Below are 17,227 nucleotides of genomic sequence, written 5' to 3' on the forward strand. Positions count from 1 at the left end.
GAAGTTCCACTTGCACAGTTCTTGGTCCTCTTTGAGGGTGTATTGTTTTCAGGTGAGCTCCAGTTATTCCTGGATGAGCTCCATGTACCTGGTTGGCTAGGTTTAGCCTTTGGGATTTTTTCTGCTGTTTTTTCCACCCCTCATATTTGACACTGCTTTGGGACATCCCAGTGGTCAAGAAGATTCTGGAGCTGTGTCAATGAACGAAAGAGAAAATTGGATTTTTGCCTTACCATAAAATCCTTTTCTCTAATGTTCATTGACGAACACAGCACCCACCCCTCTTTTGAGTTGGGTTATTTTTCTTCTGACACCGCTTGCAACAAAACTGAATGCCTATAGCAGGAAGTGGAAGTATACCCCCTGGGACTGCCCCATAGATGTGGTAAAGCTTTTTCCTGCCTAGTTTCCTACCCCTGTAGAGGACAGCATAACCCAATGGACAATAAGATTCTGGACCTGTGTCAGTCAATGAACATCAGAGAAAAGGATTTTACAGTAAGACAAAAATCCAATTATCCTCTTCATGCATCAATGGGGAGATATACTGGGTAATGGAGTTTATTTTTTCAGGCACAATCATATAAGTCGTAATTGTTCTCAGAATGTGGAGAAACTCTAGGATCCTTCTGAACAAATTGACTAGCAGAGAAATTGAATGCCTCCGTTACTGCCAAAAATTCCAAACATTCCCAGTCTCTCCTTCCTCCTTGGTCTAAGTCTCTGATCAATTCAGATACATAGTTTGGATGAAGGCCTCGAGATCATTAGCAGTCTCTACTCATCTTTTACTGAATTAGAAAGCACTTGGCGGAACTGACTTTTTTGCTCTGCAGGGTTCCAATTGGTATCTGCGATCTAACATCTGAATTCAGCTGTGTTTACCCTGCTGTAAACTATGCAACTTTGCTTCAGCAGTAGCGCTGCGGTTGGAATCATCAAAAACCTGATTCATCATGGTCACAAAAGTCTCAAAATTTTTCCAATGTGGCACTGTCTTGTTCTATTTAAGGGGAAGCCCAAGCTAAAGCTTCCCCAGTCAGGAGGTTGATAACAAACATTTTTCAGAAGTGAATGCAGTGGGTCACATTTGGAAATGTATGCAGCACTGGTTAAGGAAACCTCTGCAATGGCGGCAGTCTCCATTAAACTTGGGTGGGGGGAGGCATATGTGCGTTAGCATGGATTTCCTCCTTTTGCCTTTTCACCAAACTATCCATTCTGGCAAGTGTTTCTTGGTAGATAACAGCAAACTCCTGCAGCTTTGCAATTTGCTGCCTGAAAAGAGCCACAGCATTTGCTGTAGCGCTCTCTGTTTTGGGCCAGATTATTCTGTCACGATCAAGGGTGAGGGTCAAAGACCAGTTGCTATAGCAGTAGCGGGACTACCACTGACCAGCAGGATAGGTACACAGGCAGTCACCCTGGTGGATGACGCAGGCTAACCTGAGGTGCAGAGTCTAAGTTCTAACCAGTGTTCACCAGAACTCCTGAAAATGGAGATGAGTTTTGCTGCGTGTTACTACCAGATCACGGTCCTCAGGATCACCCCACTAGGAGGTGAGCAAACTGGGGTCCAGTAGAGGATAAGCAGGTAAGGATTGTAACGTAGTCAGTAAAAAGCCAATGGTTAGTAAGGAGTAGTTGCAGGTTGCGATCAGGCAGAAGCGAAGTTGAGGAGCAAGCCAAGGGTGGACACGAGTGGTAGCAAAATATGGATGGTAGCAGGGAAGACGAGAGTGAAATAGTGGCTGAAACGAGCAATATAATCTGGCAAACAGGAAGTGCAAAGACATTGCTTAATTCAGGAAGTTCATGGGAGGAGCAAAGAGCTCAAGGTTCAGCAAAAGTCAAGGCACAAGGCAGGGTTGTCCAATAGATCAGATTGAGGTGCTGTCCAGCATCTCAGGTAGCTCAGTAAGAAAAGTCTTGGCCAGACACAGCCGAGATCCCAGGTTCAAGTCTAGGCCCTGACACCAGATCTGAGAGTAGTTCAGTTGGAGTTGCAGTTGTTGCTATTTGGACACATAGTTTGTGTGTGAAGATAGTGGTGTGCTCCAGCCAGAAGGAGTGATCTGGTCTGGAGATACTGAAAATGCTGAGGTGACTACCCAGTCCACAGAGGGAACTGGTGGTAGGCCTTTTTTCCTGAGAAGCGTGAGAGAGCCCGGGGTGCTGGGAGAACTCTATCTGGGGGCCAGAAGCGGGCCTGTACAGCTAGATGCCGTGACAGTAGGCAAAGTGAGCCTGAAGAATCCATTGTCTGGGAGACCAAAAGTGGTGCTCTGTATTTTTCCAGTTGTTTGCTTTATGAAGTTGAAACCCCTGCGTAGGCAACTTTGGGTGTAACTTTTTTTAATTTAATCCTATGGCCTTAACCCTTAAGTTCGGACTGAGATTTCCCCACTAAAATGCATCTACCACTCTAGGTTTATTCACCCCATATTACAGTGGTCTGAGCTGGCCTGTGTAATCTTTGTGTGCCCATGGTGGGATATGAGTAGAAGGCATGCTCCTTGACAGACAAAAGATGATACATCTTGTTCTTTTAACATAAGGCTGATGAAACTCCATGTGTACAGTCATCATTTAAAAGGAAGAGATTTTCAGCCTTTACATTTTGCACTGCTATACCATTAAATAATATTGCTGAGTTTGCTTAATATGCTTTCGATTTGTTTTCAGAGTGGCAAACCCCTACCCCTGAGAAAGAAAAAGACTTTGAAAGGTGTTTGGTTACTCACCAAAAGAACTAACATATAGAAATAAGACAGAATTTATATATCCCAAATTCAGTCTGGGTTGTTATCGTGGATAGCTATTTTTTATGGTTTTGTACACTTTTTCAGTTGATAGTATTTGTTATCTGTTGTTAATTTTAACTCAACATACATCTTGTTTTGTATGTAAACTAATTGTATTAAATATAACCTGGATTTTGTTGTCCTTAAAGTCTTATCGGAGGAAGGTAAAAGTAGGAATTGTAATGTGTTATGTTGACGAAAGTATCAGAACATTATAACAGGGAAAGATATTTTTCAAAAAATACAGTAGCTGACTTCTAGTCTATAGGCCCCTTAAATGACAGCTGTAATTTTCAACCATGTTTAGCATAAACAGCATGGTCTATAAACAGGAAACACAAAACCTATTTGTATAGTGTTTCTGCTGTTTAGTGAAATTTCAAGATTTGGCCTACAAGTTAAAAAAGTGATCTTATAGTTAATGCTGTTTCTAGCTTCTTGAGACATGGCTAGCTTCCAGTCAACCGCATTAGCGACTTTGGAATGATTTGTTGAAAGGAACACTTTAAATAGTATTTGGAAATATGACAGTTATGTAAATATAATAAACCAAGTTGCTTGGGTGCTCTGTAGACTGCATACTGCTGTTAGGGAGATTTCAAGCTGAAGCTCCTTGTTGCTGAATCATTGCAGGTCCTTATGATTTTGGAGGTGTTCTGACCAACAGTAACCGAGACGTGGTCAATGGGGATGCTTTACACAAGAGGAATCAAACTTACAAAGAAATGCACTGGTGAGAGCGTTACTTATAAAAGCAGTGTGAACCTTTTTAATTTTCTTTTTCATTTTTGTGTGTTTATTGTATTCATTGTTAAAAGTCTTTGTTGCTGCTTACAACGAGCTAACAGCCAAGCCACATCCCAACACCCCCCTTCTTTCCAAACTACCAGTTTACTTACTTCTTAAGCAATGAGCATTGCATTGTAGGAGGACAGTAAAGAAGATCATGTGGACTCTCACAGCGTGAAGTATTGTTAGTGGCAAGCTCTGAATGGGACGGGTGGGGGAGCACTGCAAAGGTGAATATCCATAGCTAAAAAGGATATCAGTAGCAAGATTATCAAGATAATCTGTCACTTTTCTCTGAATGTGTAATGCATGCTAACGTGGCCCACTTTTGCATGCCAGCATTCCAAAAGTGCTGATAGATCAGACCATTTTGAATTAATCGAGGCAGTAAAGGAGTATTTTGTTTTAGAGATATTTGACTGAAAAAGCTAGAAACATTTCTCCAATCGTCTTTCAGACATGAGAGATGATTGGTTCATCCTTCTACAGGAAACACAAGCTGACAGTCCCAAATATGCTGAGGCTTATATGCAAGCTCAGACCAGAGGGTCTTTTTAACACTTTGGGAATTTTTTTTGTACAAGGTGGTATAAAAAGGTTTCAAGACTAGTTTGTAACACGCCAACAGATGGCAGCACAAGGTTGCACGCACAGTCACTGGGAGCACTGACCTTCATAAGTCAGTGTTCCAAAAGACATTGTCCTGTGTACATCAGGAGATGTGCAACTGGTGCTATTCTGACCACGTGCATTACCACATCTGCTTTTTCATTATGAACAGCAAGTTAGAACAAAGGACAAACGTGAAAGTCTGCATGAAACTGGGGAATTCTACAGAGGCGTTTGTTATGATTCGACAAGTTTACGGCGATGCTGCAATGAGTGGTTTGAGGTGGTTTTGAGTGGCACACTTGCTTCAAGAGCGGGAGAACATCACTGGAAGACGACGAGATCAGGAAGAAAAACTGGATGCTCCATCACAACGATGCACCCCGTCTCCAGGCTCTCCTCACAAGCCCTGCGGACTTCACCCTCTTCCTGAAGATGAAGATCCAGCTGAAAGGTCGTCATTTTGACACCATTGTGAAGATCCAGCACCAATTCCAGAAGGTGCGTGACGTGCTTCAAAAAGAAGACTTCCAGGACACATTCCAGAAGTGGCAGGAATGCTGGGAGAGCTGTATTGCTGTGCAAGGAGAATATTTTGAAGGTGATAATGTGTAAACGTAGATTAATTAAGTACTTTCTTGTAAACAGCTAGTGTTGAAACTTTTTGATACAACCTCTTACATGCCAGGATCTTGCCTCAACTCCTGAAGCCCCAGCACTCACCTCTGCCTGCTAATTAATCTTTTACACTGGTTTAACTCTGTGTAAAAGCAGCGTTCATGCAGGGTGTACTTCTCCCCCCATCTTGTTTTACCGTTAGGGATAGGCTGGTGGTTGCTGTTTGGGTTGGTGGTTTCTCATGGCCATGGCCATCATTTCCTGTGCCACTCCTCTGGTTTGAAGGGGAGCTTCCAGGTGTGGCATAATTGCCACCACACTAGGAGTGGTGGCATCATGGATCATGGGGAAGATGCCATTTCCGTTGGGCGACTTGTGTCCGGTGGTGCCATCATTTCCGGGTTCAGCATCATAGAGTATGTGCCACTTCTTGGTGGGATCCATATTTGGGAGAACAGGGAGGTGATAGAGGGCAAATCTGCTTACAGGAGCACATCAGAGTCAAGTGAGTACTGTTGTCCTGGGGATGGCATGATTACAGATTAAGTCTGTTGCTGTTAATCTGGGCCTTGCTTATTCTTTCATTTTAGAAACACACAAGGTTGGATAAGCCTTCGGATAAATCCTCCAATAAAGCTAAGGCTGCTTCAGTCAGTGCCCCTCCTCAAAAAAACAATTGTAGAAATGGTAGTAAACCCTAAACTTTTACAACTTGGAGCACCACTCAAAGGGCAAGACATTACTGCTCCAGTGATCTACTACTCAGAACGGTGCTAGCGTCTGGAATGCTCATCCAAAAACCATTGTGTCCAGGTAGTGTAAAGACGCTTTACAACCACAGCTCAATGTGAAATCATAATGAGAAGCAGCCTGCGCTTCAAGCTGACAGGCACTAGAGCAGCACTTACAAGAGGGAAGCAGGCTCTGGATAGACAAAGATATGCAGTGAAAGGCGCTTCTAAGTGAAGTATGTCAGCAATTTTACTAAAAGGCAATGGTTAAAAACACTTACAGGATTACAGAGTAAACAGTCTCATCAATGTATAAAGTCCTCCTGAGATGGTCTTTCCTGTCACAGTGCTCACTAGCAGCTGCAGGAACCTGGGGTCTGGAGGAGAAAGATGGCTGCCGCACTAACTGAAACCACAGTGGAACACAGGGCAGAAGTGACATCAGCAAGGGAGAGGTGACTAGTTTTGGAGCATGCTCAAAGGCTTCTTATTCAAAACCTAAGCCGCAGAGTGATGAGCCAGTTATTAAAGGGAGAAGGGGCAGGAAACAGATCACATGACCACCAATGAGCTTGCAAGCTGGGCAGGGATGATGTAAAATGCCGATTAGATTAAGAGAAAAGATGGGAAGAGCTGTGGGCGGCACAAGACATGGGCGGATACCATGTCAGTGGCAGCATTATACAATTATAGCAGTGCGAGCTAGGAACATAGCAGGTATTTTTTTTTTTAAAGATCAAAATAATATAAAACATAAAATAAGCTCAGAATAGTAAAAGAATGTACTTAAGAACTAAGCTCAGAATAGTAAAACAATGTACTTAAGAACATGTCTGTATAAAAATTGAGTTAATCACAGTGCTAAAATGTATGCAGATGATAAATACAAAAATATAGAGACATGCATGTTGTAGAGAGTCAGCCTGGGTCAGGCTGAAGAGAGGGTTAATTATAGAGGGCAGGTACTTCCCTTTCAGACTTGCTTATTAAGCAGCTGGTCTGAAAGTGTCAGTGGAGCTGTTTGCTAGGAGTGAAGAGACACCAGCATGCTGAGAGGGAAGCTCCATTGCTGTCTGGGACCTGTATTGGGTGAGCCAAGCCTTGGAGAGACTGTAGCTCTGGTTAGAGCTGTCTAAGAGCTGCCTTTAAGCCTGCTTGCTGCAAAGACTGTGCTTTACCCCTCTGTAGATTTGTTTTACAAGACAAGACTGTTGTTTCTTCTGTTTGTTTTGTCTTTTGCTGAATACAAGCATATTTAATTTCACTGGACTGTCTCTGAGCCGGCTGTTCACCCCTCTGATCCCGTACAATGTATATACAAATAGTTCATCATGTATACCATATGATTGGGCATGTAGATCAGTGTGGTAATATTAAGATTAGGGATGCACCAAAATGAAAATTCTGGGCCGAAACCGAACGCAGGATGACCTTGGCCGGAAACCGAAACCGAAAATGACTTTTTCCCCCAAAATTTTTTAAAATAGCTAGAAGAGGGGCATACACCAAAAACAGGCAGCGACGTACACCTGTCGCTGCCACCCTGTCACAGTATATGTACTGTGACGGGTTGGCAAGAGGTTAATTTAATTACCAATGGCATTAGTATTATGCAGCATGAGGGGGTTAATGTATTGCCACTGCTGGTCACTCATCTATTAGTGACCGACCAGTGGCAGTTAATTAACCCCTTTGTGCTGCATTAGTGCAACCAGTGTCAGTGCAACCAGTGTTAATTAATACTGATACTGGCTGCACTAATGCAGCACAAAGGGGTTAATTAACTACCACTGGTCGGTCACTAATGCATTAGTGACCAGCAGTGACAATACCTTAATCCCTCATGCTTCATAATACAAATTCCATTGGTAAGCTGCCTCAGCTCTCCCCCATCCCCCCCCCCCACTGCCTCAGCGTCCCCCTCGGCAGTACACCCTCCCCCCCTCTGGCTCAACGTCCCTCCTCGGGTGTCCTTCATTCAAAATAAGCGCCTCTGGCCGGAGGCCCGCCTCCCGGTGATGTCACTACTACAATCTGTGTATGAATGAAGTGACACACCGGGCGGGAGGGCAGGGCGAGCGGCCGCTAATAGATATAACTATGTGAGCCTTCACTTCCCTGTCAGCGGGACTGTGTGTGAATGAACTGACCTGACACCGGGCGGGGGGAGGGGCCGCTAATGACTATAACTATGTGAGCCTTCACTTCCCTGTCAGCGGAGATACATGCCTGACAGGGAAGTGAAGGCTCACTTAGTTGTATCTAGTAGTGGCCGCTCCCCCCGCCCGGTGTCAGGTCAGTTCATTCACACACAGTCCCGCTGACAGGCAAGTGAAGGCTTACATAGTTATATCTATTAGCGGCCGCTCGCCCCGCCCTCCCGCCTGGTATGTCCCTTCATTCATACACACATCGTAGTAGTAGGGACGTCATTGAGAGGCGGGCGGCCGGCCAGAGGTGGGACTTTTAAAACCTGCCGTGCGCTGTGCCCTCCTCCTTCCTCACAGCGACCATATTAATTTCGGCAATGTTAACCCATTATCGGCCGAAATGGGATAGGCTTATTTTCGGCCGATAATTTCGGCGCATCCCTAATTAAGAGACAATGGATTGTTGGACAGGCATGGACTTTAAAGGCACTGGATTAGTTAAAATACCAATTTTATTAATTCAAAACTAAAAATACATCAAAAAATGTGAACAACTCGCCTCAAAAGAGGCGTAGATATATACAACCACTGTATCTGATTAACAGAGTGTAGATATACATACAAATACTGATAATTGCGGTTGCTGTTGAATACATCACATCAAAAGAATCTCATAAGCGGTGACAGGTGTGTAGACTGCCGTCCATCAAGATCGATCGATGTGATAGTAAATTTACAAAGAGTTCATAGAGCCAGATTGCTCGACATGTTTCGCTTGAATAGCTTCTTCTGGAGCTAGTAGTTTAATGCTCTGTATAGAAACGTAGACCTGATATAGGCAAAGAGCCAGAGTATATTAAAGAGGAAGGTGGAGTTAACAGGCGGGAGCAGCCATAAAGGCAAACACACAAGAGAGATACAAGTCTTATCCGTGTAGAAATGGGCGCCTGAAGTTGTTTGTAATGGTTGGCTAGATTAGCCCGTATAATTTTTAATTATTAATTTATAATATTAAGAGGCAGTTCACTACTGAATGGATGGTGAAAGTCCCAGTGGACATCCTGCTGTATGCATGTGCAAATAAACGCACAATCCATGCATATTAGTACATATGGGAACTGCAGGCTCATGTATAATGTATCATTCCAATATATGTGGGAACCAGGTGTGCATGATGATCACATACTATGCACTTATTGTTGGTGTACGCTTACAACCCACTTTTTTTTTTTTCACATGTAAGAACTACAGGCTCATGCATGAAAGGTTATATCATTCTAATATATGTGGGGACAGGTGTGTATTGAGATCACATACTGTTGCTTACACTTGCTTACATATTAAAATTATGTCTCCAGTCTAGATGTAATCAGTAGACATGGATAGAGACCTGAAAAGAACAGAGGGCATAGTTAAATGCATGACAAAACCAGAAAAATACTCCCAATGGCTTTTAGGCAGCAAAAAGTCAAGCTAAACCATCAATTTATAAAACAGGTTATTTTATTGGTACAAAAAAAGCACAGGATTTCAATACAACTTCAAAAAACAGGAGTATGGTATGCAGAACCCCCATAAAGGAAACAAGGTCCTATTTATACTGGCAAATAACAGTGTATGCAAATAATTTTTTTTTCAACTTAATGTTATTGTTTAGAAAGACCGCTCGAATTTAAAGGAATACTCAAGGAAAATTAGCCAGTACATTGTTTAGAAAGGAGATTGCAGGCAACACCATATTGCATACCTCCAGCTTCCATCCTACACCACTGAAAAATTTGATAACCTACAGCCTATATCTAAGATTAAGACGAAACTGTTCCAATGACCCTCTGTTTCAGGAAGAAGAGAGAAAACTACAGATTCGACTCCTCAATAGAGGGTACAGTAAAACCTGTTTAAGAAAGGCTTACAATAAAGCATATCAAAAGCCACAAGTTGATCTTCTCTTTAAAAAACACAGCTCGGCACGCAGGGAGGATAGTCAGTCAGCCGACCAGGGTAATTTTACGTTATTTCAATCCGCATACACAAATTTTAAGAAATTTTAAACAGATGTTGGACAATACTCACATGTGACCCATTTGTAAAAGAATTCGTCACCTCTACTCCTTCGGTCACTTTTAGGCCTCATGCACATTGGACGTTTTATTAGCTGCTGTTTTTGGCTTCAGACGTTTTTCTGGCTGGAAAAAAAACCCCAGAACTAGTGGGTTTTGAGAGGAGTTCTTCAACTGTAAAAATGCTCTAACTCTAATAAAAGCAGAAAAACGCCAAAAAAACACTGAAAAATGCGGCTCTTCTGCGTTTATCAGCGTTTTTCAGCCATAATCTTTTGTGGGAGTATAGTTTTGGTAAAAAATGCAACAATTGAAAAACACTATTAAACAAAGATTGAGACAATAATAGTATCTACAAATATTATCACAATCACCCCGCGCTTCAGGAAAAAAAAAAGCAAAATAGATATGCCAGATATACGCTAACTTGACATATAGCTGCTGCCTTAAAATACAAACATAATCAAAAAAACATGTGTTAATTCTCTCAGAAGTCAGTGAATAAGAAAGGTTCAACACATAAGCAGTGCCAAGAGACCCTGTTTAAAAGTCCACATATGTGAATGAGTCAAAAAAGTCCTCAGGAGAGTGAATCAACGGATGAAGATCAAAGGATAACTTCCACCACACCACGTGACCCCCCTAGGTATTGCTCACTCACCAGAAATCATTGTAATAGAGCCTTTGAATATCCACCGATCACACCAAATGCAGACCGCTCCACGATCGTTTAGGCACAGAATCTCCCCAATCTGAACACCTTATACCAAGAGATCCACATACTCCAGTGCACCGGCAGTAAATGTAAGCAAGAAAGAGGCTCATAGGGCAGTATATCAACACTGTTTTATTAAAACACCCGCCCCATCCCTCAATCAATGCACTCACAGCAAACAAAATGATAAAAAGCTCTCAATATGCTAGAACCGTATGCTGATCGAGACCTCACCGCTCCGCTCCCGCTCCTCTGTTATGCTGGATCAGTCACAGACGTCAGCTCACAACGGGCAAGGATGTGGGGATGCGGCTCTTACAGCTCTGAATGATGTTGTCGGGGTGTCTGCGTGCTCACGCCCTGACATGTTTCGCCATAACACTGGCTTCTACGGAGGGCGCGAGCACACTGCAACCCCGCCTCCCTTTATCTCTCTCCTCTCCAAGATGTTAACCCTTTCCGCCGGCATGCTATCATCGCTGACAGTCTGCCTGAAGGGAAGATCAGTCTCGGATCATAGGAGTGATTACTCCACAGTACAAAAAGACTCCAATATTGCCGATGTACATATGTGGCTGATGTTTGGCAGCACAATTGCAACAAAAGCAGTGTGTTTATAAATTAAATGGGGAGATAACTTATTTAAACCAACTTCGCTGATGTGCTTTACTAAGCCCACCAAGTGGACAACTATACAGCTCAGAGTAATCACAAAATCTGTAATATATCAGGGAGATCCCTCCAAATGTGTAAATAGTAATGTCTACAAATTACTGCCACATATTAAATCGACATGGAGTGGTACAATACCGATCTTACATCAATTAAACAAAAACTGGCAACTGTAGCATATGATACATAATGTCAACATATATGTTAAAATAAACATAGAATATCAGTGTTGAATAAACAGCCCACATCAACTGTAGACCGAATATAAAACAAAATACTACACATCCATACTAAAATGGTACAATAAATAACAACTAAAACATGTTAGAATTCAACTGGTGTAGTTACACATCCAAAATTACAATTAAAAGTATCAAACTGCTAAAAGGTTGCTAAAAGATTAGACGCACGGGGATAAAATAAAACCTAAATAAGACGCAGTATAAAATCCGAGACGCAATCTTGGTATCAATACAGGCTTGACGTTAAAAATCGCTAATAAAACAATTAACATCTAATTCGACGTTCAAGCCATTTGGTGTTAAAGAATTTGTCAAATAAATCCAGTGGGTCTCCCGCTGGGAAAGAACCCTAACCAAATTTGCTCCTCTCCACACTGGATCTATTTTATCTATACCCCAGAATTTAAGTCCTGAGGGGTCTCTGTTATGTTTCCATCTAAAATGCAAAGAAACATTGTGGTATTTAAAACCTTTCACTATATTTGCAAGATGTTCAGAGACCCTTTTGGACAGTGTCCGTTTAGTGCGGCCTATATAAATAAGCCCACACGGGCACTCCAGACAATAAACTACATGTGTAGATTGGCATGAGATAAACTTCTTTATCTCAAATGTCCTACCATTCCCACTCGAGACAAAAGAAGTTTTGGCTCTTTGTATTTCTTTTACCTGCCTACAACATGTACATCTGCGGCATGAATAAAAACCAACTTTGTCCCAAAACTTTGTATATAAATAATGGTTCAGGTGGGAGTACTGGACCTAAGATTTTGTCCATACGGAGCAACCTCCAATGTTTATGGAGGTAGAGGATATTTTCCATAAACATTGGAGGTTGCTCCGTATGGACAAAATCTTAGGTCCAGTACTCCCACCTGAACCATTATTTATATACAGAAAATGTCCTTCATTCGGAGATCAGCTGATTAAAAAAGTCTTAGATCCCCCGATCAGACCGAAATTATTTTGGGACAAAGTTGGTTTTTATTCATGCCGCAGATGTACATGTTGTAGGCAGGTAAAAGAAATACAAAGAGCCAAAACTTCTTTTGTCTCGAGTGGGAATGGTAGGACATTTGAGATAAAGAAGTTTATCTCATGCCAATCTACACATGTAGTTTATTGTCTGGAGTGCCCGTGTGGGCTTATTTATATAGGCCGCACTAAACGGACACTGTCCAAAAGGGTCTCTGAACATCTTGCAAATATAGTGAAAGGTTTTAAATACCACAATGTTTCTTTGCATTTTAGATTGAAACATAACAGAGACCCCTCAGGACTTAAATTCTGGGGTATAGATAAAATAGATCCAGTGTGGAGAGGAGCAAATTTGGTTAGGGTTCTTTCCCAGCGGGAGACCCACTGCATTTATTTGACAAATTCTTTAACACCAAATGGCTTGAACGTCGAATTAGATGTTAATTGTTTTATTAGCGATTTTTGACGTCAAGCCTGTATTGATACCAAGATTGCGTCTCGGATTTTATACTGCGTCTTATTTAGGTTTTATTTTATCCCCGTGCGTCTAATCTTTTAGCAACCTTTTAGCAGTTTGATACTTTTAATTGTAATTTTGGATGTGTAACTACACCAGTTGAATTCTAACATGTTTTAGTTGTTATTTATTGTACCATTTTAGTATGGATGTGTAGTATTTTGTTTTATATTCGGTCTACAGTTGATGTGGGCTGTTTATTCAACACTGATATTCTATGTTTATTTTAACATATATGTTGACATTATGTATCATATGCTACAGTTGCCAGTTTTTGTTTAATTGATGTAAGATCGGTATTGTACCACTCCATGTCGATTTAATATGTGGCAGTAATTTGTAGACATTACTATTTACACATTTGGAGGGATCTCCCTGATATATTACAGATTTTGTGATTACTCTGAGCTGTATAGTTGTCCACTTGGTGGGCTTAGTAAAGCACATCAGCGAAGTTGGTTTAAATAAGTTATCTCCCCATTTAATTTATAAACACACTGCTTTTGTTGCAATTGTGCTGCCAAACATCAGCCACATATGTACATCGGCAATATTGGAGTCTTTTTGTACTGTGGAGTAATCACTCCTATGATCCGAGACTGATCTTCCCTTCAGGCAGACTGTCAGCGATGATAGCATGCCGGCGGAAAGGGTTAACATCTTGGAGAGGAGAGAGATAAAGGGAGGCGGGGTTGCAGTGTGCTCGCGCCCTCCGTAGAAGCCAGTGTTATGGCGAAACATGTCAGGGCGTGAGCACGCAGACACCCCGACAACATCATTCAGAGCTGTAAGAGCCGCATCCCCACATCCTTGCCTGTTGTGAGCTGACGTCTGTGACTGATCCAGCATAACAGAGGAGCGGGAGCGGAGCGGTGAGGTCTCGATCAGCATACGGTTCTAGCATATTGAGAGCTTTTTATCATTTTGTTTGCTGTGAGTGCATTGATTGAGGGATGGGGCGGGTGTTTTAATAAAACAGTGTTGATATACTGCCCTATGAGCCTCTTTCTTGCTTACATTTACTGCCGGTGCACTGGAGTATGTGGATCTCTTGGTATAAGGTGTTCAGATTGGGGAGATTCTGTGCCTAAACGATCGTGGAGCGGTCTGCATTTGGTGTGATCGGTGGATATTCAAAGGCTCTATTACAATGATTTCTGGTGAGTGAGCAATACCTAGGGGGGTCACGTGGTGTGGTGGAAGTTATCCTTTGATCTTCATCCGTGGATTCACTCTCCTGAGGACTTTTTTGACTCATTCACATATGTGGACTTTTAAACAGGGTCTCTTAGCGCTGCTTATGTGTTGAACCTTTCTTATTCACTGACTTCTGAGAGAATTAACACATGTTTTTTTAATTGAAAAACACTACAAAAAGATCAAAAACGCTAATGCAAAAAAACTGAAAAACTCCTTCTACAGCTTCAGCTACAGCTTTCTAATGGCGTTTTGATAACATCCAGTGTGCATGAGGTCTTAAAAGAGATTCACTGAGGGACAAAATTGTCCAGAGTGAATATAAGGATAGCTGGAAACACAAACATTGCTCAGTGAAGGGTACTTTTCCATGTGGTCATTGCTCTTACTGCCCTCTAATGAATAAAATAAAAATATTCCCCTTACCCAGTGGGAAAAAAATTATACCAAAACACTTTGTAAATTGTCTAACTAGAGGAATTGTATATCTGTTACAGTGTGAATGCAGCTCATTTTATGTGGGCAAAACCAAACAAGAACTTTGGAGTCGCATTCAAAAATAGTATGCAAATAGGTAATATCTACCTCCTCATTGGCAGACATGTGGTCAATAAGCATAATTACAGAGTTCCCAAAGTCACAGTTTCGGCCCTGGACCATATCCTTGTGTCCGTCAGGGGAGAGGATTGGAATAAAACGCTACTTTAATTAGAACAGAGGTGGATATACTCCCTCTGGGCCTGAAGGAAGGGGTATTCCTTGGGTAAAACCAGTTGGTCTTGTCAGTCTCCAAAAAAACAAATATTCTTTGTCTGCCTTTCATTGCTTGTGATTATCTTATAGTGCCTCGATTTCATTTTACATCAATAAGATACACCCTGCTGGACCTCAGAGGGACAAATGCAACCGCCATATGATTTACATCCCCATGGTTGAGAAAATGATTTACATGTGGGGGGGGGGATGCATTGTCCATAAGATCATAAAAAGGAAGTATGTATATATTTCTGCAAAATATCTGTGGCAATTCCATTGATAATTCAGCTGTAATTGAACAACACACATATATGTGTTAAACACTATTGATAACTATCATTATTGTGTATTTATTCCCTTTTTTAACATACAGGGCTTTCCGGATTGCTCCTCACACAGGGAGATGTTTGGGGGTCCCTCTGTTGCCTCCTGACGCGGTAAGATAGGGGAGGTATAGATTGGGTCACCCTTATCCTCTCCCTACATGTCTCTCACCCACCACTGGGGGGGACTCTACTGCGTCAGTGGCATCCCGTGGCTGCCTCCTGACAACCCTGACATGCCGATGCGCATGCAAATGGCGTCTCCCATGCGCATGACATCATGGCGTCGTGCATGTTGCCACGGAGTTGGCAGCTGTGCCTGGTTATACTCCCGGGACACCGGGGAACTCACACAGTTGACGCCAATAAATGCCTCACATCATGGCAAGGGAGGGGAGGCCCTCCATGAGGGGATGTCTGCGCACTAGTAATCACTCGAGCTATCCTTGTATTCAATCTGGACAATTTTGTCCCTCAGTGAACCTCATGCACACTGGACGTTATCAAAGCTTACAGGTGTTTTGGAGTCTGAATCCAATTAGAAACACACACACACACATATATATATATATATATATATATATATATATACAGTGGGTACGGAAAGTATTCAGACCCCCTTAAATTTTTCACTCTTTGTTATATTGCAGCCATTTGCTAAAATCATTTAAGTTCATTCTTCTTCCTCATGAATGTACACATAGCACCCCATACGGACAGAAAAACACAGAATTGTTGACATTGTTGCAGATTTATTAAAAAAGAAAAACTGAAATATCACATGGTCCTAAGTATTCAGACCCTTTGCTGTGACACTCATATATTTAACTCAGGTGCTTTCCATTTCTTCTGATCATCCTTGAGATGGTTATACACCTTCATTTGAGTCCAGCTGTGTTTAATTATACTGATTGGACTTGATTAGGAAAGCCACACAGCTGTCTATATAAGACCTTCCAGATCACAATGCATGTCAGAGCAAATGAGAATCATGAGGTCAAAGGAACTGCCTGAAGAGCTCAGAGACAGAATTGTGGCAAGGCACAGATCTGGCCAAGGTTACAAAAAGATTTCTGCTGCACTTAAGGTTCCTAAGAGCACAGTGGCCTCCATAATCCTCAAATGGAAGACGTTTGGGACGACCAGAACCCTTCCTGGAGCTCCAGAGATGCAGTCAGGAGATGGGAGAAAGTTGTAGAAAGTCAACCATCACTGCAGCCCTCCACCAGTTCGGGCTTTATGGCAGAGTGGCCCGAAGGAAGCCTCTCCTCAGTGTACGACACATGAAAGCCCGCATGGAGTTTGCTAAAAAACACCTGAAGGACTCCAAGCTGGTGAGAAATAAGATTCTCTGGTCTGATGAGACCAAAATATAACTTTTTGGCCTTAATTCTAAGCGGTATGTGTGGAGAAAACCAGGCACTGCTCATCACCTGTCCAATACAGTCCCAACAGTAAGCATGGTGGTGGCAGCATCATGCTGTGGGGGTGTTTTTCAGCTGCAGGGACAGGACGACTGGTTGCAATCGAGGGAAAGATGAATGCGGCCAAGTACAGGGATATCCTGGACAAAAACCTTCTCCAGAGTGCTCTGGACCTCAGACTGGGCCGAAGGTTTACCTTCCAACAAGACAATGACCCTAAGCACACAGCTAAAATAACGAAAGAGTGGCTTCACAACAACTCTGTGACTGTTCTTGAATGGCCCAGCCAGAGCCCTGACTTAAACCCAATTGAGCATCTCTGGAGAGACCTAAAAATGGCTGTCCACCAACGTTTACCATCCAACCTGACAGAACTGGAGAGGATCTGCAAGGAGGAATGGCAGAGGATCCCCAAATCCAGGTGTGAAAGACTTGTTGCATCTTTCCCAAAAAGACTCCTGGCTGTATTAGATCAAAAGGGGGCTTCTACTAAATACTGAGCAAAGGGTCTGAATACTTAGGACCATGTGATATTTCAGTTTTTCTTTTTTAATAAATCTGCAACAATGTCAACAATTCTGTGTTGTTCTGTCAGTATGGGGTGCTATGTGTACATTCATGAGGAAGAAGAATGAACTTAAA

At 42.3% G+C, this 17,227-nt stretch overlaps 1 protein-coding gene across 2 annotated transcripts in view; it reads left to right on the forward strand.

The window, feature by feature from the left end:
• The window catches only part of SCAI (suppressor of cancer cell invasion), a 630,428-nt gene that overhangs the window by 472,548 nt on the left and 140,653 nt on the right, over positions 1-17,227 (forward strand). For both annotated transcript variants that reach the window (XM_082262618.1, XM_082262619.1), the window contains exon 13: positions 3,438-3,537. In XM_082262618.1, the coding sequence (XP_082118744.1) occupies positions 3,438-3,537 (100 nt within the window). The remainder of the gene's footprint in view (positions 1-3,437; positions 3,538-17,227) is intronic.

This window comes from Pelophylax lessonae (assembly GCF_965119305.1).
Source record: "Pelophylax lessonae genome assembly, chromosome: 7".
Classification (NCBI taxonomy): Eukaryota; Metazoa; Chordata; class Amphibia; order Anura; family Ranidae; genus Pelophylax; species Pelophylax lessonae.